Here is a 19,035-nt window from a genome sequence, read left to right on the forward strand (position 1 = left end):
AGCATAATGTATAATATAATATGTAAAATAATATAACATAAAATAAATATGTAATACATAATATAATATGATATATATAATGTAATTTAAATATATAATATATAATTTTGTGATATATTGTATATGCATTATATATATATGCATGATATTTCTCTAATATAATTGTATATATAATAAAAGCTTTTTTGTTTTACGACAAGTATATTACACCGTTGCAGATTTTACAGATGTTCAGGTGGATCAGTTGAGTCCAGCCAAAGCAAGACAGATCCTCGATCGCGTCGACCTCCTGAGCAAGATTCGCGAGGAGATTCTGTCGCATCCGCACCTCGAGGAACGGTTGTCATTGTGCCAGCCGTCAGGGGACACGCCGGAATGGTGGCAGCCTGGGAAACACGACAAGGAATTATTACTCGGAGCGGCGAAACACGGTCTTGGACGTACCGATATCACTATACTGAACGACCCGGACTTCTCGTTTCACAAGCTTCTCACGAGAGGGATGTACGCGGGCACGCAAACCCCCAAAGCAATGGACAAGACTGAGAAGGCGATCAAGCTAGAGAGTAGAGAGGACATCTTGAAGTTTGACAAGGACGAGATCCTGGTGAAACTAGAGAAGGGCGAGGGAACTCTAAAGATTGAAAAAGTTATGGCGAAGAAGGACAAGGATCCAAGTGTTGCCGAGAAGAAGCCCGAGATCGCGGACCCGGAGAAGAGTCAGGTGGAGCTGACTATTGTAAAAGCGGAGACCAAGTCCGAGGAGAAAGCAGTCGGTAGCTCGTTGATGATCACCACCGTCGCGAGACCGGACGTGGAGACTGTTACTATTAAAAGCGAGGAGAAGAGCGAGCTGGAGATAGAGCCGGTTAAATGCGACAGCGGCAAAGCCAGTCAGACTGGCGGAGCCAAGCAGGCTGACGAGAAACCAGCGAAGGAAGCTGCTTCGGAGACGGCCGAGAGTCCAGCCGTGGTGGAAGTTGAGAAGGAAGTTGACAAGGTTCAAGAGAAAGATGTTACGCCGGAAACCGAATCCACGGAGAAACCGGACGAATCGCCAGCACAAGATGCCGAGAAGACGGAAACGGCTGAGAAAAGTGAGACCGACGCGAAAGAGAAGGAGACTGTCGACAAGATGAGTGCGGAGAACGTCGAGTCCACTGTCGAGGATGATAGCAAGGTCAGTGCGATGCCGGATAACGCGCCGGCTAAAGACGAGACCGAGACGCAGGAAGCCAAGAGCTCCGACCTGGCCAAAGAGAAAGGAAAGATTTCGCAGATCGAGGATAAGTGTAGCGTTCAGGCTGCGGAGTTGAAGGCGATGTTTCCGGATCTGGAGGTGATACAACCCTTGTCGCGATTAACGCAGATCGATACCTTCGTCCTGCGAGACAAACCGGCAGATTATAACAACGAGCCTACGGTGGTGCAGCTCTTGGGGCATGGTTGTACCAGTACGTCGATAAAGTGGCCGAAGGTAAGCGCTATTTAATCTCTTTATTTAAGAAAAATACTCAATATTTTATTTAAAGCTCCATTTTCATCTATTGCGTCCACCTTCTTCAGGAACACGCAATCGAGGCTCGTTTAATGCACATCGTCCACGCGATAGAGCACAAAGAGTGGCCGGTATCGGTGAACTTCAGCGCCGGCGAAGAGCTGGACATCTCTCAAAACGACAAGGAGTGCTCGGAAGTGATCACCATCACCACGGACCACGGAGTGTCCAGGTCGTTGGTGAGCGGAAACAACATGTCTGCTTCGAAGAAACGCAAGAGGCACATCGCCATCGACGTGGAGACCGAACGGGGTAAATTTTCATTAATTGCGACATTTGATTTAATTATCATCATGATAATTATATATTATATATTAAAATATATGTATATAATATATAATATAATATATTATATATATGTATATATTTATTATATTATATATTATATACATATATTTTAAGCGACATTTGCATCTCATTATTATTTCTATTGGTGCAGCCAAGCTTCACGCGCTTCTGAACAGCAGTCATCTGAGCACCCCGTCGCCGGCGCCCCTCAGCAAACCGGTTGTCCTCACGAGTTCCAACTGGGAGCTCAACGACGAGTCTCAGTCCGAGGAGTCACGACGCTCCACCCCGGTTCAGCCGCCTCCCGCGCATCAGCAAACGCGAGGGCAGAACATACCCTTCGACCTGAAGTACACCGTCCCGGGGAAAACGACTGTCATACCCGGGACGTCGAGCACGTTGACGCCCATCGACCTATCCGCTGGGTGAGAGCTGGTTTTAATGAAATAAAACACGATGTTGCAATGATGATCTTATATTCATGTCCATCTTTTAGGTATCCAAAATCCAGCTCTGACAACAACAAAGACATTATGAACGAAGTGCAGGACTTTTCCATGCCGAACAAGAATAAGCAAGTCAGCAGCAACAAAGGGAAGCTGGACAGCATGCTGGACAAGCTGATGAAGAGGAAATCTTGCGTGAGTAGTCTTTTGCAAGATCCTATTTGACGCTAATCCTATACGATTAGAAGTGTTAAATTCATCATTGAATATTTTTGCCAGCCGACAGAGGAGCCGATAATCGGGAAGGAGAAGAAACGCAGGAAACTCGATGAGATAGTATTAGGCCTGAGCGCCGCGAAGGAGCAGCAGAGCAGTCATTACCCGGAGCACAGCAAGAAGAACACGATCACGCCTAACGTGACCGTGACCCCGACCTCGGCGCCGATGGGGCTTCCGAATCCCCAGACCCAGAAACCGTTCTCCATCACCGTCACGTCGATACCATCTTCGCGTGCCTCGAGCTCCTCCGCGTCCGTTTTGCCGCCGCCGTCCTTGCACTCCCACAAGGACGCCTTCTCCGCCCTGTTGGTCCAAGCCGATCAAAACCGCGAATTGAAGAAGCATCAGCAGCAGCAGCATCAACAGCAGCAGCAGCAGCAGCAGCAACAACAACAGCAGCAGCAGCAGCAGCAACAGGCCTTTAACTCGGCGCATCCGTCTTCGAGTAGCAGTCATCGAAAGAGCTACGAGGCAATGATCGCGGACATCAACAAGGTCGCGGAATATTCATCCAAGGTCGGCTCCTACTCGCACGAGGCGAAGGTGAACAAGTGGCTGGCCGAGCAGAGCGCCATCTCGGAACAATGCGCGGAATATCTGAACGCACCTCGACGACGTAGACCCCGCGTTGATCCGTCCTTGTTGGACTGGAAGAAACTCACCGGCGAGGAGAACGTCGCCGTCATCAATCGAATAACCGGCAAGAAGGTAATTGACATTCCGTACCCCAACTCTTATCTTCTCTTTTATCTTCTCTTCTCTTATCTTCTCTTTTACTTCTCTTGCGCATATGGATTAATTGAATTTAAATTTCATCATTAAAGTCTTTCTTTTGGTTCTCTCAATCCAGGTAACTGGAAGTAAAGCGCCTCAGCTGAAGCGACTGGGCCAGTGGCTCCTGGAGAACCCGATGTTCGACGTAGATCCAAAGTGGGCGGAGCTCGTGAAGGAACGCGGCAATCTGCCGCACGACTTGCAAAAGAGACTGCCGGGCAGCGAACGCGGCGGCGTGAACAAGGGCAAGAGCCCGGGCAGGCCTCCGATGATGCCCAGCCCTACGAGCCAGCAGTCCGCGAATTCCGCCAACTTAGTGGCCACATCGATGGCGTCGGGTCTCAACTTCCCCCTGGGCAATCTCAACAATTCTCTACTCTCGGGTCTGTCCCTCGGCAACTTCGACCCGAAGAACAATCCGCTCCTGATGCCGTTCGGCGGTCTGACGAATCTGGGCGCGCTCAGCGGCCTCGGCAACCTCGGCAACCTGGGCAGCATGGGCCTAACAAATTCGCTGTTCGCCAACCTGGCCGGACTGAGTCTGCCGTCGTTGGCCGGGATGGAGGCGGCCTTGAACGCTCAGGTGGCGACCAGCAGCGCGTCCGTGGTGGACGCCGTGAACAATCCCGTGGTGAGTTCAGCCACGAGCGGCAGCAAGAGCGGCGGAGGCTCTTCATCCGGATTGAGCGGAAGTGGCGGAGGTGGCGGCGGCGGTGGCAGCAAGTCGCGCAGCAGCAAACTCGATCAACCGACGACGACCAAGTCATCGTCGGCTGCCGGTGGTCCGTCGTCCTTGTCCGCGGCTTCCTCGGCGACGAGCCTCCCGACACCCTCGTTCCCGTTCTTCCTGTCAAATCCCAGCCTCCTTTACACGCCGCTAGGTCTGGGTGGCCTGAACCCGTTCTCCATGCAACCCGGCGGCGTGTCCTCGGCCTACGAGAGTCTCGCCCAGTGCGGGCTGCTGAATCCACCGACGTCCAGCGCCTCCTCGGTGCGGAAGCCCGCGTCTTCGGGTGGCAGCTCCTCGAGGAACCAGCGCGACGCTGTCCCGGAATCCTCGTCGTCGTCATCGTCCTCGACGACGAAGCGGAAGGAGGCCGAGAAGAAGGCGTCCTCCAGGTATCCTCCGGTGGATCCGGCCGTGGCTCTTCAACAGTACACCGATCTGGCGGCGTTGCACGGCGGCGAGGACAGACGCAGCCGCGGCGTCGAGCAGCAGCAGCACGATAAGAGGGAGACCTCGACGGCGGAACAAGTCGACGTGATCCCCGCGGATTTATCCTCCGAGAAGAAGACGAGCGAGCGGAAGAGTAAGGAACAGGAGATGAAGGAGGCTCTGGAGCACCTGAGCAGGACCAGCGCCGAATTTGTCACTTACACGGTGGACTCGGACGCGTTGAAGCCCGAGAAGCCAAGGAACCGCAGCAGCAATAATAGCAATACTGACGGCAGCAATCAAAATTCCGACCAGCAACAACGATCGACGCCTTCGGCGCCGCTAGAGGTCACCCTGGAGCCGGTCGCCAAGAAGATGCGTCTCGAGGTAGACACCACTTCCAGCACTACCGGCACCTCGAAGTCGTCCTCGAACAACGAGGTGGCGACGATCGAGATTGAACCCGTGACGAGGCAGCAAGCAGCAACGCTGCCGACCACCCCGACGAAGGCGGCCCCGCAGCCGGCTTCTCAGGACGAGGGCGACGCTTCGTCTTCCGCGGAGACGAGCACCGCGGCGAAGAAGGAGACGAGCGAGACAGCGGCAGCGACGACGGCGACGGGGGAGACGACGATGACGACGACGACGACAACAGCGACAGCAGCAGCATCAATGACGACGACGACGACGACGACGACGGCAACAACACCGACGACGACGACGACGCCGTCGTCAGCAACATCGACCTCGACGTCGACGTCGCCGACGTCGACGACGACGACGACGACGCCGCAGAAGAGCGATACCAGGTAGCAACAAGCCTGCGGCCTCGGAGGTGGAGGAGGACGCAAAGGGCAACCCTAAGACGAAGAAGGCTCGCAGCGGAAAACGACTGAGCGTGGAACCGCCGCCTGAGCGGAAGAACCTAAGGTCGAGCGCAGGTAGACAGGCGCGAGCGGCCGCGGAACGGCAGGCGCGGATGGAAGGCGAGATGCAGCAGCACTCGGAGCAGCAACAACAGGACAGCAGTCACGTGGCTGGTGAATGAGTCAAGAGGGATCGTCGCGCGTTGCCGAAGCAACGGGCGACCACTTAGAGAAGCTTCAGGTAGCCTGACGAAGAGGCAGGAAAGAATGGAAGAGACGCAACAGCAAGATAATAGTCACGTGACTGGTGAATGAGTCAAGAGGAATCGTCCTGAGTTGCCGAAGCAATGAAGGATCACTTGCAGAAGCTTCAGGTAGCCTGACGAGGAGATGGCAAATGGAAAAAAATGGAAGAGGAGATGCAACAGCGAGATAGTAGTCACGTGACTGGCGAAGAAGTCAAGGAGGATCGTCCTGCGTTGCTGAAATCACTTGGAGAAGCTTCAGGTAGTCTATCGAGGAGGCAGAAAATAGGAAAAAATGGAAGAGGAGATGCAACAGCGAGATAGTAGTCACGTGACTGGCGAAGAAGTCAAGAAGGATCGTTCTGCGTTGCTGAAATCACTTGGAGAAGCTTCAGGTAGCCTATCGAGGAGGCAGAAAATAGGAAAAAATGGAAGAGGAGATGCAACAGCAAGAATAGTCAAAGAGGATCGTTCTGCGTTGCTGAAATCACTTGGAGAAGCTTCAGGTAGCCTGAAGAGGAGAAGGAAAATAGAAAAAAAAATGGAAGAGGAGATGCACCAGCAAGATAATAGTCATGTGACTGGTGAATAATCGTCCTGCGTTGCTGAAATCACTTGGAGAAGTTTCAGGTAACCTGACGAGGAGAAAGAAAATAGAAACAAAATATGGAAGAGGCATGTGACTGGCGAATGAATCAAGAGGGATCATCCTGCGTTGCTGGAAGTAAGGAAGGATCACTTGGAGAAGCTTCAGGTGGTCTGATGAGGAGGATGAAAATAGAAAAAATCATGGACACTCGCTCACTGCCTAGATTTTTTTATTCCACACTGACTCGACATTGTTCGCACAACGAAAATCTATCTATATATATTTATATACATATATACATACATACATACATACATACATATATATATATATATATATATATATATATATTTATATATATCTATATATATGTATATATATATTTATATATATCTATATATATATATATATAGATGATTCCCTGTTCGACGATGATCAGCGATTCTTTGTGAAACATGGAAAGAAAGTGGTTGCTTCGAAACAGATTAATTAAGCACAAGTGCATCGAAAGGGGGCTACGGATTTTGGCAGTATCTGCCAGTAGCTTTCAATTCAATTTCTCCAATGTGTGTATGTACGCATGCGTGTGTATGTGCGTGTGAATAAATGGAACTCCTGTATTCGGATGGAGATGGTTTCTCTCTGCCAAGGATGAACTGCGGTATTATTAACGGCAGTATGATAGTGAACAGGTATGCGAGGGAGAAGGGTCTCTCAAATAAGGCTGTATAATTACATATATGATAGTATTTTACGATTCGATACTTTGTGTAGTAATTAATTTTTAATTGCGTAATAATAAACGATATGATAAAGGTATAATTTTGTTAAATTTCTTATCTTATACTAATATATATATATATATAAATCTTATTGATTTTGATCAGGGACTGTTTTATATATGAAATATAAAATTATGTACTCGCTATTGCGCATAAAGCAAGAAACACAAGAATGAAATATAATCGTAATGTAGAAAAACATTTATAGTAATAACTTAATAAAATAACAAGAATGTAAATATTATACACATTATGCCTAGAGACAGTAAGCAATGTACTTGGAAAAGAAAATGTATATAACGCAGTGTACTTTTAATTACATTAGGTGAAATAATAAACAGCTTCTTTTGTTGTTTGCAAATACTAAGAATACAAATCTTTGATTTATGTCAACCAAGCTGGTGATGTAAATATTGATTTTTCTCGCATGTAGAAAAGAAATATTGTCACGTCTTTCTAATAATAGCTTCTTAGAAGAGTCTTAGATAAAATCTAAATATATGGAGCATATATAATATCAATAATATTATAATATTATTGTTCGATAATATATAATATATATTATATTAATACATGTTGCATTAATATATATTATATATTATATATTATATTTAATGTATAATAAGAAAATATTGAACGGCTTATCTCTTAAGACAGCATAAATGGAACATTTATATCATACAAATAATGGCTCGTGCAGAGTTTGAATTTTAATATAGCTTCTTTGAAAATATATAGAACATTTTCTTTATTTTTATTTTTTTAGCGTCACTGAACTGTGACTTAATGTGTTTTTAGCCTGTTCTTCTCCAGGTATGACATAAACATATATATATATCTATATATATGCACATGCGTGTGTGCATGTGAATAAATGGAACTCCCATATTCTGATGAAAATTTTTCTCTGCCAAGAATGAATTGCAGTATTATTAACGACAGTGCACAGGTTTTCTTTTACGCATCTATAGGTTGTGGCACAATACGCAGGTACGTTTTGCCAGAAGGCACCATCACAGTTTTAATATCATTGTAAGAAGCTTTGGCCTCACTGTCCGATACACTTGGATCAATCATTACGTCGTCTCCTTTCTGAAATATTGGACAAACTTAATCACCGTTAATAAGTCGTATTCAAGGATTTAATTATGAAAAATTAATATCTTTGATAAAAGGGACAAGATTAAATTGTCTTAAAACCTACCCTCCAATCTACAGGAGTTGCTACTTTATACTTTTCTGTAAGCTGAAGAGACTCGATCACCCTTATTATTTCACTGAAAATCAAGAATGTGAAATTTTAATCGCACAGTTTTTTTTACACAAAAAATATTTTATTTATCATATATGAAGTAGAGATGGTTCTTACTCAAAATTGCGACCAGTAGTGGCTGGATATAAAATTGATAGTCGCATCTTTTTCACTGGATCAATTATAAACACAGCTCGCGCCGACATGGGTAATCCAGTCTGACTGTCTATTTCTGCAGGATCCAACATTCCCAATGCTGTAGCGAGCTTCCTAGTTTGATCCTCTATTATCGGATATGGAAATTCCTCATCTGTTATCTCGCCGTAACTTTTTATATCCTGTAATAATGTTTTTTATCCTCAATATTAATATATACACATATTTTGATTTCTTACAAATATAAATTTAATATTAAATATTACTTAAAATTGCAAATTATACAAACCTTTATCCATTTACGATGGGACTCAACTGTGTTACAGGACAATGCGATTACCTTCACACCTAATCTCCTAAATTCAGGCATCAGTTTTGCAACCCGTGCCAATTCAGTTGTGCAGACTGGTGTGAAATCATTGGGATGAGAGAATAAAATGCCCCATCTATTTTCAGGAGAAAGCAGATTAATGTAATTTTACTCATTACATAATTCACATATCACAAGTGATAATTTCTTGCAAATAAAAATGTAAAATAAAAAATTTCTGAAAAAAGACTACATATACATACATATAAAATAATATATATTATATAAAATAATAATAAAATAAAATAATATATATAAAATACGAACATATAATATTTATCAGTTATATAATTCACATATCACAAATTACGATTTCTTGCAAATAAAAATGTAAAATAAAAAATTTCTGAAAAAAGACTACATATACATACATATAAAATAATATATATTATATAAAATAATAATAAAATAAAATAATATATATAAAATACGAACATATAATATTTATCAGTTATATAATTCACATATCACAAATTACGATTTCTTGCAAATAAAAAAAAAAAAAAAATATATATATATATACATACATATAAAATAATTTAATTATATATAAAATAAAATAAAAATAATATATATAAAATACAAGCTTTTTTGACAGATTAATTTATTAATCGCACACTAAATATAATTTCAAATGACAGATAAGTAAGATGTGTGAATGCTTAAATATTTATATGTATATATCTCGAGTATATATCTATTGTACATGTGTGTATATATATATATTCAATCAATACTTTTCTACAAATAGAGATGGAGAGAGTTTAGGTTATAACATAATAGGTTATAATATTGCAAAAAAGATATTTACGAATCGCCCAGCCACTCGTGAAATTTAATAGTGCCTAATTGCGTGTCCGCGGTGAAGTCCGGAAATATTTCGCCTAGGAGGACCATCGTGCGTCCTTGGAGGTGCAATTTTCTTTTTTGCAACGATAAAAAAAAATCCGTTTTCTGTAAACTCTTCTCTCGTCGGCGCGTGTTTATCAAAGGAGAGCGAAGGAGGAGAAGGACGAGCCGGCAAACGGCGACCAATAATATCGAAGGATCGAATTTGCATGCAATTGCGCATTATGCATAGATTTTTCGAATAAATGCACGCGTACGAATCCACGTGTACGTATAGAAAATGACATATGTACGCATTGGTGTATGTAAATAATTAATTTACTCTCTTTACTCCAACTGTCAAATACCTGTCAAATATTGGATTGATATAATGCAGTGCAATAAAGTAATGATTTGACAGATAAACGTGAATTAAACGTGAGATGTGTCATAAGATGCAATCTGTATGTAAATAATTATATATATACACACTCTGTCCTTATTCGACCTGTCAAATACCTGTCAAATTTTGGATTGATAAAATGCAGTGCAATAAAGTAATTTAAATTGACATATAAACGTGAGATGTGCCATAAGATGCAATCTGTAAATAATTATATACACTCTGTCCTTACTCGAACTGTCAAATACCTATGTCAAATATTGGATTGATGAAATGCAGTGCGGTAAGGCACAATAGAACTAATGATTTAACATATAAACGTAAGATGTGTTGTAAAATGCAATCTGATACGATAAATATTATGTGCACATGTGTATGACAGTGTATGTGTCAAATATGAGTGTCCTTCTTAGTAGCGAAGAGGGCTGGATTTTATCTCACTTACAATATCTCAATGAGATTTATGAAAGAGTAGTCTTGAATGAGAGTAGAATCTGCTCTTTAATTTTCAATGAAATGATATTCGAGATTAATTCTCAGTATTTGAGGCCAAATCAAATTGCACAAATTCTTCAGGATGATGCTGTGTCGCATAGTAAAAAAAAGAGGAAGCGTTCACAATTATTGCCAGAAAGAGATTTGGAGGAAGTAGGTTTAAATAAATCATTTCTCTTATCATGTCGTACAGATCTCTTATAAAATTAATTTTTACAGGTTGATCATGTTAAACAAACATTCAATGCAATGATGTCTACTGCGAAGAGGAGAGGACTCTTTAATAGAAATATTTCTCTGGATAACAATGAAGCTGCACGCTTAGCATCACAGAAATTTTATCAGGATACTTATTGTCTCAAGGATGAGAATCTGTATGGATCCAATGATACAAATAATGCTGTCATATCTGAAGCTAATAATAAGAAATATGTATTTCCGAAAAAATGTACATTTTATTCTTATGATGTGAGAGATATAGAAAAGAAGATGGAACTGAACAATCAGTATGATTTTATATTATTGGATCCACCCTGGTGGAATAAGTCAATCAGAAGAAAGAAAATGAAATTTGCTGAAGCTAGGTAATTACGTATAAATTAATAGAAAAAAATTTTTAGTGTATTTATGAAAAGATAACTTATTTTATATTTAAATTTAATGTTTATATTTTATATTTAAATTTAAATTTAATATTTATGTTATATTTATATTTTGAATTTAACTTGTCTAATCTCAAATGAGAAAGATAAGCATATATATATAACTTTTGATTGCATTTTATGAGAAATGTTTGCTCTTTTTTGTAGTTACAAAATGATGTACAATGAGGAATTGATCAAAATACCAATAAGAAAATTATTACATGCAAATGGTATTGTGGCTATATGGTGTACTAATTCATCGAATAATTTGAATAGTATCTTTAATGAAATATTTCCATCCTGGGGCATTACTTATAGAGCTAAATGGTATTGGATCAAAGTAAGCGATGTCTCTTATAATACAGTTTTTATCTAACACAATGTAAATGTAAATTCAGCAAACATTTAACAAAATGTCATTTTAGGTAACACAAGCAGGTGATACAATTTGTAATTTTAATTCGGCGCCGGGAAAGCAACCTTTTGAAACATTGATATTAGGATCTGCATTAGAGGATAACAAAGTGAACATTCCTGATGGCAAGCTGATGATCAGTGTACCTAGTGCAGTGCATTCTCATAAACCACCTCTTACAGGTATAAATATAATCTAAAAATTTAAAAATATAATATTTTGCAATCAAAAAAATTTACTTGTATGTTTAGAAATCATAAAGGAGTATCTCCCAAATGAGCCAAAATGTTTAGAAATTTTTGCAAGATATCTATTACCAGGATGGACGAGTTGGGGTTTGGAAATTTTAAAATTTCAACATTTGTCGCTCTATGAAATTCTGGATGAAAGCAAGAGAGCTGAAAGTGATGCTGAATATAAAAGGAGCGAGAACGAAAGAGATTAAAAATTAATCATAAAAAAAGAGCTGTAGATATTATAAATATGTAAGTTATAAGATAATTTGTATTGAGCCTTTATTATAAATTATTTGCACAAATGTTCTTTGATACAATTCGATTATCATTACGATGAATTATTCAGATGTTCGTTTATACCGTTTTTTATCGAAGTTCGATAACCATGCGGATTCATCATTTGCCACCTCCAAAAATCTTGACCTGTATTTATTCGTTATTCATTAGACACATTGCTAAGCTGAAAAGATCTTGCATCAAATACATAGGATTTTGGCTTTTAGTGGAATTGGCTGTTATTTTTTTTCCCATATTGTAGCTTATGTCCTGCTGAACAAAAGATGTAATACCTTCAAAGCTAAATATTGGATAGCCAAAATTCTATATATTTGGTGTGAGGTCCTTTTAAAATTTTGTTACTTACACATTTGCTCAACATTGTATTTTGCTGTCCATCCCAATTCTTTCTTCGCCAAATCTGTATTAGCATACATGGATACGATGTCTCCCTCTCTTCTCTCTTTCATAACATAAGGCACGGTAGTGCCGGTGACCTTCTCAAACGTTTTTATCAATTCCAGTACAGTTACGCCATTGCCAGTTCCTAAGTTGTAAATTTTCAACCTAAGATGCTGCTTATGCAAAGCGTTTAACGCCGCTACATGACCTGCTGCTAGATCCATAACGTGAATGTAATCACGAACACCTGTGAAAGGAAAAGGAACATGAAACTCCTGGTAAGATTACGTTATACACAGATTATATAGTCCACAAATATATACTCCTAAATTGCACAGGGTGTTCCATAACAAATTATTGAAATTAATCAGCTTCATTTTTTTATGCATGCAGTTATTGAGAAAACAAAAATTGTGTTGAAAAGAGGAAAGTCTACAGTTTTTAATGGACATAAATAAAATGTTTGTATATCGGTTTATTTTATTGATAAAAAGTAATGAAAGAAATGCTAATAATCACATAAACTAATGATAAATATTTTCAACAGTGCCAGATTTAATAGCAGCTATTAAAAGGATTGTCAATAACATAAAAAATGACAGAAATTTGTATGAATTCAAATGGTACACACTTCTAAAATATTTATCATTAGTTTATATATGTGATTATTAGCACTTTTTTCAATAAAATAAACTGGTATACAAATATTTTATTTATATCCATTAAAAAATTGTAGACTTTCCTCTTTTCAACACAATTTTTATTTTCTCAGTAACTGCATGCATAAAAAAATGACAGTTGATTAGTTTCAGCAATTTCCTATAGGACACTCTGTATATACTCCTAAATTGTATATCGATACTTATTTCATATTTGATGAGTCAAGATAATATCAGTACCTGTGCCGTCATTTGTAGGATAATCGCCACCAAATATAACCAGTTCCGGTTTGTGTCTCAAAGCAACCTGAGCGATGTACGGCATCAGATTCGTAAACGGTTTCGTCGGATCTTCACCGATTAACCCGCTACAATGAGCACCCACTGGATTGAAGTATCTCAAAGATATAATATTCCAGCTCTGTCAAAGAAAAAAAATCTTCAATAAAAATCATTTAAAAATGCACAAACGGGAACACATGGTAATACATAATTTCTTCTAGAAAAATAAAACTGAGGCAAAGTTTGATTTACATATTTGTCATCTAGAGAGCAAACACTCATATATATATATATATATATATATATATATATATATATATATATATATTGCAATAATATTTTACACAAGTACGAGTAAACTTTTATCTATAATTCGTACGAATATGAAAGAGTAAATTCGAGATCTTTTTGGGCGTACGAACTTTTTCAGCTCTGGATATGTCCTTCAATATCTCCTCGATAAAATACTTCGTTCGTCCGTAAACATTGGTGATATTTCCGGTTTCGTGTGTCTCTGTGATAGGCAATTCTGTAGGCTCGCCGTAAACTGTGCAAGAGCTGCTGAATACCAGCTGAAAACATCCAGCCGCTTTCATCACCTGCAAATGAAAAGGACGACGTGTCAGACTTCTTGAAGAGATTATCCAAAAAAAGTGTGTAATGTATTTTCTTTTTACCTCCAACAAATTAATAGCTCCTATTATGTTGTTTCGATAGTAATGAAGCGGAACTTGCATAGATTCGCCGACAGCTTTGATGGCCGCAAAATGTATGACGCAGTCTATTTTGTGCTGAAAATGACAAATTACTTTTTTATACACGTGTGGCTAAAATATATTGCTTTTTTAATTTATTCGAAAACTACGCGATTGTAATTACATATTATATAACAAAAAATTATATATTAAATAAATAATAAATATATATGTTAATAAAAATTATACAGTAATAAATAATAATTAAATAAAAATTATATAATAAAAAATTATATATAACAAAAATAAAATAGAATATAATAGAATATGTATTATATATGTGGAAAATATATAATACAAAATGTAATGTTAATGAAGTCTGTATACCTTGCTGAAGATGATCTCGAGCTTTTCTTTGTCCAGCAGATCGCAGTTGTAAAATGTGACCTTTTTCCCAGTTATTTTCTCGACTCTCTTGAGAGCCGCGGATTCGCCATCGGTTTCCGTGACGCTATTCGCGAAGTTGTCTATCGCCACCACGTCGTATCCGCACTCCAAGAGCTCGACGATGCAATGACTGCCGATGTAACCGGCGCCTCCGGTTACGAAAATGGTCCTCCAGTCCCCGGTCATTTTTCTCTCTTCTGGCTAGACGAGAAAATTGAATTTTTAATATTGATTCCGTAAGTATTTCGCTTTATACAAAGATGTATATATAATTAAATATTTATAATATAATTAATTTCTTTTATAAATATATTTCTTGAGTAGATAAATGATTCTTAGACTCTTTGAGAAAGATAAATACATAGGTCAGACTTTGATTCCTATGGAAATGCACACACTTGCGAGCCGAAGAGTGCAGGTGCCTGGGGCATTCACCTTCGTGCAAGTGAGCAAAGAGAGTTCAAGGTCACCGAAACACGTGATAAATCATTGTAGCGGTATATCTCAGTAGTGTCTTGGATAAAAGAAAAAGGAATGGAAAAAGATGCGTATTATAACAAACGCATAAAAAAATCTGCATCTATGTAAAAAAAATTAGGATTTGATTTTTTTTAAATTGGAAACTTTTTAACATTTTAATTTTTTAAATATCTCGCGAATTGTACAAGATTATAATTTGGACAATAAAAGATATATATGACAAAGGTGTAAAAAAAATTGCATCTGCATAAAATTAAGAGATTTTAAAATTGAAAATAAAAATAATTTTGAAATTTTATATTTAAATTTTTTAAATATCTCTTTTTTAAATTTTAAGACTATAATCCAGACAATGAAAGATGTAATAATAATCGAAAGTGTGTATAAACTCTCATATATTTTCGAATGCAATCATAAGATAGATATGTCCAGAAATTACTCAAATTTGTAATTAAATTCTTATAATAAAAATATACAATTATTATAGACATTTATTCAGCCTTCAAAATATATTTCTAAATATATTCGATCTTCACATCGAAAAAAATTTTCATTTATAATAAACCACTAGTAAATGCACAAAAAAATATTTATATTTTACATTATATTTTACATATTTTTATTTTTATTTTATTTATTTTTTATTTTATTTTATATTTATATTTTATCAAACAAAATAAAACGCGATTCAATCAGCTCGTATTAGCTCTGATTAATATAAAATAATTTCTTTTGGAATGCGGTTCTATTTCTATAAACTCTTTCTATAAACCTTGACTTTTAAATTGAGAAATTAATTGGCGTCCTTGAAGCTGATTACGAAAGACTCGAAGATCCTTGTTGCGAGTCTGAATAAAAAAACAGTCGAGGAGCATCTTGGCGCATTTTTATACTCACAATTTATATTTGCTTTCGCTTTATAGGATTCAAAAAAAGGACTCGCTCTAGAGAATATGGAATAAAAGAAGAGATCGTTACCTCGGTGCAGGACTTAAGATCGAACGATTGAATGGAACGCGATTGAAGAACTCTGGAGACACTTGCGCGATGACTGAGAGTAGAAGCCGTAGAAGGAACAGGGGACCTTATTGTATCACGGGACGCGCCGAGACATCCCCTCCTTCGCGATGCCATACCGGCACGCACACTTTTATATACGCCCTTCCTTCCAGCCTCGTCCTTCGCTCTACGATTCTCATCTAAAGAGTTCCTCCTCCTTTCACATCGCGCGCCTCTCCTGCCTTTTCCGCGATCAGGAGATCACCAGAGGCGAGCCATCGTTCAACGCAGATTCCGTATTTCGACACTACTCCTGGATTCGAAGCGCGGTTCGTCTCGGTTGCGCAAGAGCTTAAGAGCTTAGGAACCTGTTTCGAGGCGACTAATAATGTAATCGCGCAGAAATGAAAGAAAAAGACTGGCAATCCTCCTTCCATCGGCTCCTCTCCTGATCTTTGATCTCGGTAGACTGTACACTACGATGTGAAATCACGAAGAGGTCTGCGATGAATGAAATTCCGGGCAAAAATTAGTCGAGCACGACTCCCTCGTTTCATTTTTTAGTATATATTTACTGCGTCGATAGTACTTGGATCAATTTATGTAACAATTCCTTTTGCTCCGTGTCAAAGTAAGGATACAATTCGCTCTCGAGTTCCAATACTGCTTGATGATCGTGAGACTGGCAGGCTAATACCAGGGATTGCAGCAACAATAGTTCATCCTCGCTCATATTGAGATCTGGAAAAGACAAAAAGTTAACTTAATAATATTAAACGTATTTATTACATAATTTTTGTAAAGTTTGAAATAGCCACAATTCAGGTCTATTACGTACTATTATTTACATTCTCTTCGGCCCATGCATATTTTTCGAGAACTTGGGCGAGGGAGGGTGTTAGTCTTTGCGGCGATGGCTGAAGAATGAGTAGTAAAAGTACTCGCGTCACCTCGCACCTATAAATCATCGACTTTATTATATTATATATATATTTGATTGTTAAATATATTTTTGCAAAATGATTATTACAATACCTATGTAAAATAGCATTGTAATTTCCTCTGGCACCTGCCACAACGCAAGCTTCCGCAAATTCTACATATTCGTTAAGAATCTGTAGTGCAGCTACATAATCTCCTATAAAGATAAAATTAAAAGACTCTATACATAAGGAAAAATATAAATTACTTTATACTTATAATTACTAAAAAATATGATAAGAAAGTAGGACAAAATAGATACCTTGGTTTATATGAAAAGACACTAAAGTATTGATAGCTTTTGATGTGGGAAATATATCAATTGCTTTCCGCAACTGTTGAATACCAGCAGGACCTGGGCCCAATGCTAATGCTAGTTCCACTGATAGACCTGCAGAAATTGTATTGAATCCTGGTTGGTTGCTGCATCTTGCCATAGAGTGACCGAAACAACTCACAGCTGCCTGGAATGTATGAAAGATATATATTTTTGCTTATTTTATACCCTTTATTTTTTACTTTGTGTCTTTGAATTTATATTCATATAAATTCATATAAAAACCTGTATATTTTCTTGTCCTATAGAGGGACACCCTATATCGTTGTCTTTTTTCTCAGCTACAAGGAATTGCCGTCCCGCTTTTATCAGAAGATTTATTTCAGAAGAGGCATTTTCTAATGTACCTTGACATCTGGCAGCCGCCAACCAACACAAACCTGCATATTGCCACAATTCTTTCTGTTCGCATTCAGTGGCTAAAGCACCTAAAAAATAAACACTTCCTTCTACACGTTGCTCTTCTAATATAATTAAAAATTAATGCGCGCATATTATAACAAATAAATACTCACTAAATTGATCGCATGCCTCCGAAACGTTTGGCTTCCTCAGGAAACGTCTAAAAGATTAATATAAATAAATCACTGTCACATATAAAAACTTGTAATTAAATATATTTCAAATAACCCACTTCTTCAATTTATTCGAAATATTGTGAAATTTTGTTAAAAAGTCCACATGCTCCATTCCTTGATCGTGATTAATATGGGCCATACTTAATAATTCATAATCTACATTTTTTTCTTTCTTTCGACTATATAAACTAATTCTTCCTGTCAGTTCTTTTTTTTCATCCAACCCCGCAGATTCAATCAGGATGTATTTCTAATTTTTATTCGTCTCTCCGAGACAATAATAATTATATATATATAATGATAGAAAATAAACAAACAACCGAAGAAGGAGCGCTGCAGTACCGACTGCAAAAATCTCGCTCAATCAGGCTTGCGCGTCATAGATTAGAAAATAATTAGAGAAACGTAAAAACATCAATGCCCCCTGACGCGCCGACCTAACCCGAGCCGCGAGCTGTCACGCGTCATCGGTCGATGGCGCGCGCACGCGCACTGGGCGGCGCGCACGCGCGCTCCGCTGATACGTCAGATTTGACAGTTCTAGCTTCGGGCGGGCGCCGCCAGATGGCGCTGGCGCGCTAGCGGCCAGGGGGCACCAGGCGGCGCTTTCGGCCGTGTCCCTCGGTGGCTCTTGTTGCTCCCATTCCCAGGCGGGATTATCATCGCCCCGTCGCTGTTTTCTGTTGTGTTTTCGGGGGCCGTGGGCGAGGAGGAGAAGAAGGGTGAGAAAAAAAAATCATGCGGTCGCGATAATCGTGCCGAGGAAGAGGAAGAAAGCGAGAAAGGGGGCGGCCGCGCTCTCGTGGAGGCTCTCCGTCGTCGGTTTCTCGGAATCTCCCGAGAAAGAAAGAAAGGAAGAAAGAGAAAGAGAGAGAGAGAGAGAGAGTGAGTGCGACGACATCGCGTCTCCCGACACACACGCCGCCGCCGCAGCCAGTCACCGTCAGAATCCGTCGTCGCGTCGGCCGCGCCGCGTGCAGGCAGGTGTAATTTAATAAGCGCCAGGCAGGCTAAGGCTGGGGTGGCCTCTGGCTGGCGATTTAACAGGATATCGATTTGTCTGGCGAGCCAGTGCCGCCGCCGCTCATCGCGGCTCTCGCAATCGTTCGACCAGCAG

The 19,035-nt window shown here is 39.6% G+C and overlaps 5 protein-coding genes across 6 annotated transcripts in view; 2 read left to right on the forward strand and 3 right to left on the reverse strand.

Moving 5' to 3' along the window:
• kis (chromodomain helicase DNA binding protein kismet) overlaps nt 1-7,344 on the forward strand; it is a 28,758-nt gene extending 21,414 nt beyond the window's left edge. The window contains 7 exon segments of the mRNA XM_029320007.2: nt 219-1,477; nt 1,567-1,810; nt 1,998-2,271; nt 2,343-2,487; nt 2,572-3,279; nt 3,422-5,308; nt 5,310-7,344. Coding sequence (XP_029175840.2) covers nt 219-1,477; nt 1,567-1,810; nt 1,998-2,271; nt 2,343-2,487; nt 2,572-3,279; nt 3,422-5,308; nt 5,310-5,549 — 4,757 coding nt within the window. The 3' untranslated portion in view covers nt 5,550-7,344.
• On the reverse strand, nt 7,170-9,796 carry Prx6a (Peroxiredoxin 6a). Its single transcript, XM_029320018.2, has 5 exons — nt 9,573-9,796; nt 8,681-8,837; nt 8,353-8,573; nt 8,188-8,260; nt 7,170-8,075 (listed from the first exon to the last, which is right to left on the reverse strand). The coding sequence occupies exons 1-5, from the start codon at nt 9,656-9,658 to the stop codon at nt 7,941-7,943; spliced, it is 672 nt and encodes a 223-aa protein (XP_029175851.1). The 5' UTR covers nt 9,659-9,796; the 3' UTR covers nt 7,170-7,940.
• Mettl4 (Methyltransferase like 4) lies at nt 9,515-13,589 on the forward strand. The gene is made up of 7 exons (XM_085482360.1): nt 9,515-10,640; nt 10,707-11,071; nt 11,297-11,471; nt 11,557-11,728; nt 11,798-12,031; nt 12,583-12,738; nt 13,378-13,589. Exons 1-5 carry the CDS (start codon nt 10,362-10,364, stop codon nt 11,989-11,991), a joined length of 1,185 nt encoding a protein of 394 aa, XP_085338486.1. The 5' UTR covers nt 9,515-10,361; the 3' UTR covers nt 11,992-12,031; nt 12,583-12,738; nt 13,378-13,589.
• Nucleotides 12,045-16,579, reverse strand: LOC114944210 (UDP-glucose 4-epimerase). 2 transcript variants are annotated; one of them, XM_029320015.2, is made up of 7 exons: nt 16,002-16,579; nt 14,484-14,744; nt 14,079-14,192; nt 13,824-14,000; nt 13,360-13,540; nt 12,426-12,707; nt 12,045-12,205 (listed from the first exon to the last, which is right to left on the reverse strand). In XM_029320015.2, exons 1-7 carry the CDS (start codon nt 16,155-16,157, stop codon nt 12,111-12,113), a joined length of 1,266 nt encoding a protein of 421 aa, XP_029175848.2. In that variant the 5' UTR covers nt 16,158-16,579; the 3' UTR covers nt 12,045-12,110. The 2 variants fall into 2 exon arrangements, with proteins under 2 accessions (XP_029175848.2, XP_085338485.1); XM_085482359.1 differs by lacking the exon at nt 16,002-16,579 and adding an exon at nt 14,942-15,274.
• LOC114944212 (40-kDa huntingtin-associated protein) lies at nt 16,571-18,340 on the reverse strand. Its single transcript, XM_029320017.2, has 7 exons — nt 17,975-18,340; nt 17,856-17,902; nt 17,566-17,768; nt 17,266-17,467; nt 17,058-17,160; nt 16,861-16,979; nt 16,571-16,763 (listed from the first exon to the last, which is right to left on the reverse strand). The coding sequence occupies exons 1-7, from the start codon at nt 18,055-18,057 to the stop codon at nt 16,594-16,596; spliced, it is 927 nt and encodes a 308-aa protein (XP_029175850.1). The 5' UTR covers nt 18,058-18,340; the 3' UTR covers nt 16,571-16,593.
• Between the last annotated feature and the right edge of the window lie 695 nt (nt 18,341-19,035).

The sequence above is a fragment of the Nylanderia fulva genome, unplaced genomic scaffold, assembly GCF_048542155.1.
Source record: "Nylanderia fulva isolate GAGA-0341 unplaced genomic scaffold, ASM4854215v1 Scaffold20, whole genome shotgun sequence".
Taxonomy (NCBI): domain Eukaryota; kingdom Metazoa; phylum Arthropoda; class Insecta; order Hymenoptera; family Formicidae; genus Nylanderia; species Nylanderia fulva.

What these genes read in the sequence shown, in the direction of transcription:
- Prx6a (XM_029320018.2), bottom strand. Translation starts at nt 9,658, where the DNA reads ATGGTCCTCCTAGGCGAAATATTTCCGGACTTCACCGCGGACACGCAA. An exon ending in CACGAGTGGCTGGGCGATTC is followed by an intron (nt 8,838 to 9,572) that starts GTAAATATCTTT and finishes TCCTGAAAATAG; the next exon opens with ATGGGGCATTTTATTCTCTC. An exon ending in ACTACTGGTCGCAATTTTGA is followed by an intron (nt 8,261 to 8,352) that starts GTAAGAACCATC and finishes CTTGATTTTCAG; the next exon opens with TGAAATAATAAGGGTGATCG.
- LOC114944212 (XM_029320017.2), bottom strand. Translation starts at nt 18,057, where the DNA reads ATGGCCCATATTAATCACGATCAAGGAATGGAGCATGTGGACTTTTTA. An exon ending in TAGGACAAGAAAATATACAG is followed by an intron (nt 17,468 to 17,565) that starts GTTTTTATATGA and finishes CATACATTCCAG; the next exon opens with GCAGCTGTGAGTTGTTTCGG. An exon ending in GTCTTTTCATATAAACCAAG is followed by an intron (nt 17,161 to 17,265) that starts GTATCTATTTTG and finishes TTATCTTTATAG; the next exon opens with GAGATTATGTAGCTGCACTA.
- LOC114944210 (XM_029320015.2), bottom strand. Translation starts at nt 16,157, where the DNA reads ATGGCATCGCGAAGGAGGGGATGTCTCGGCGCGTCCCGTGATACAATA. An exon ending in TCGAGATCATCTTCAGCAAG is followed by an intron (nt 14,193 to 14,483) that starts GTATACAGACTT and finishes TGTCATTTTCAG; the next exon opens with CACAAAATAGACTGCGTCAT. An exon ending in ACATATCCAGAGCTGAAAAA is followed by an intron (nt 13,541 to 13,823) that starts GTTCGTACGCCC and finishes TTTCTTTGACAG; the next exon opens with AGCTGGAATATTATATCTTT.
- Mettl4 (XM_085482360.1), top strand. Translation starts at nt 10,362, where the DNA reads ATGTGTATGACAGTGTATGTGTCAAATATGAGTGTCCTTCTTAGTAGC. An exon ending in CTAAATGGTATTGGATCAAA is followed by an intron (nt 11,472 to 11,556) that starts GTAAGCGATGTC and finishes ATGTCATTTTAG; the next exon opens with GTAACACAAGCAGGTGATAC. An exon ending in TCATAAACCACCTCTTACAG is followed by an intron (nt 11,729 to 11,797) that starts GTATAAATATAA and finishes TTGTATGTTTAG; the next exon opens with AAATCATAAAGGAGTATCTC.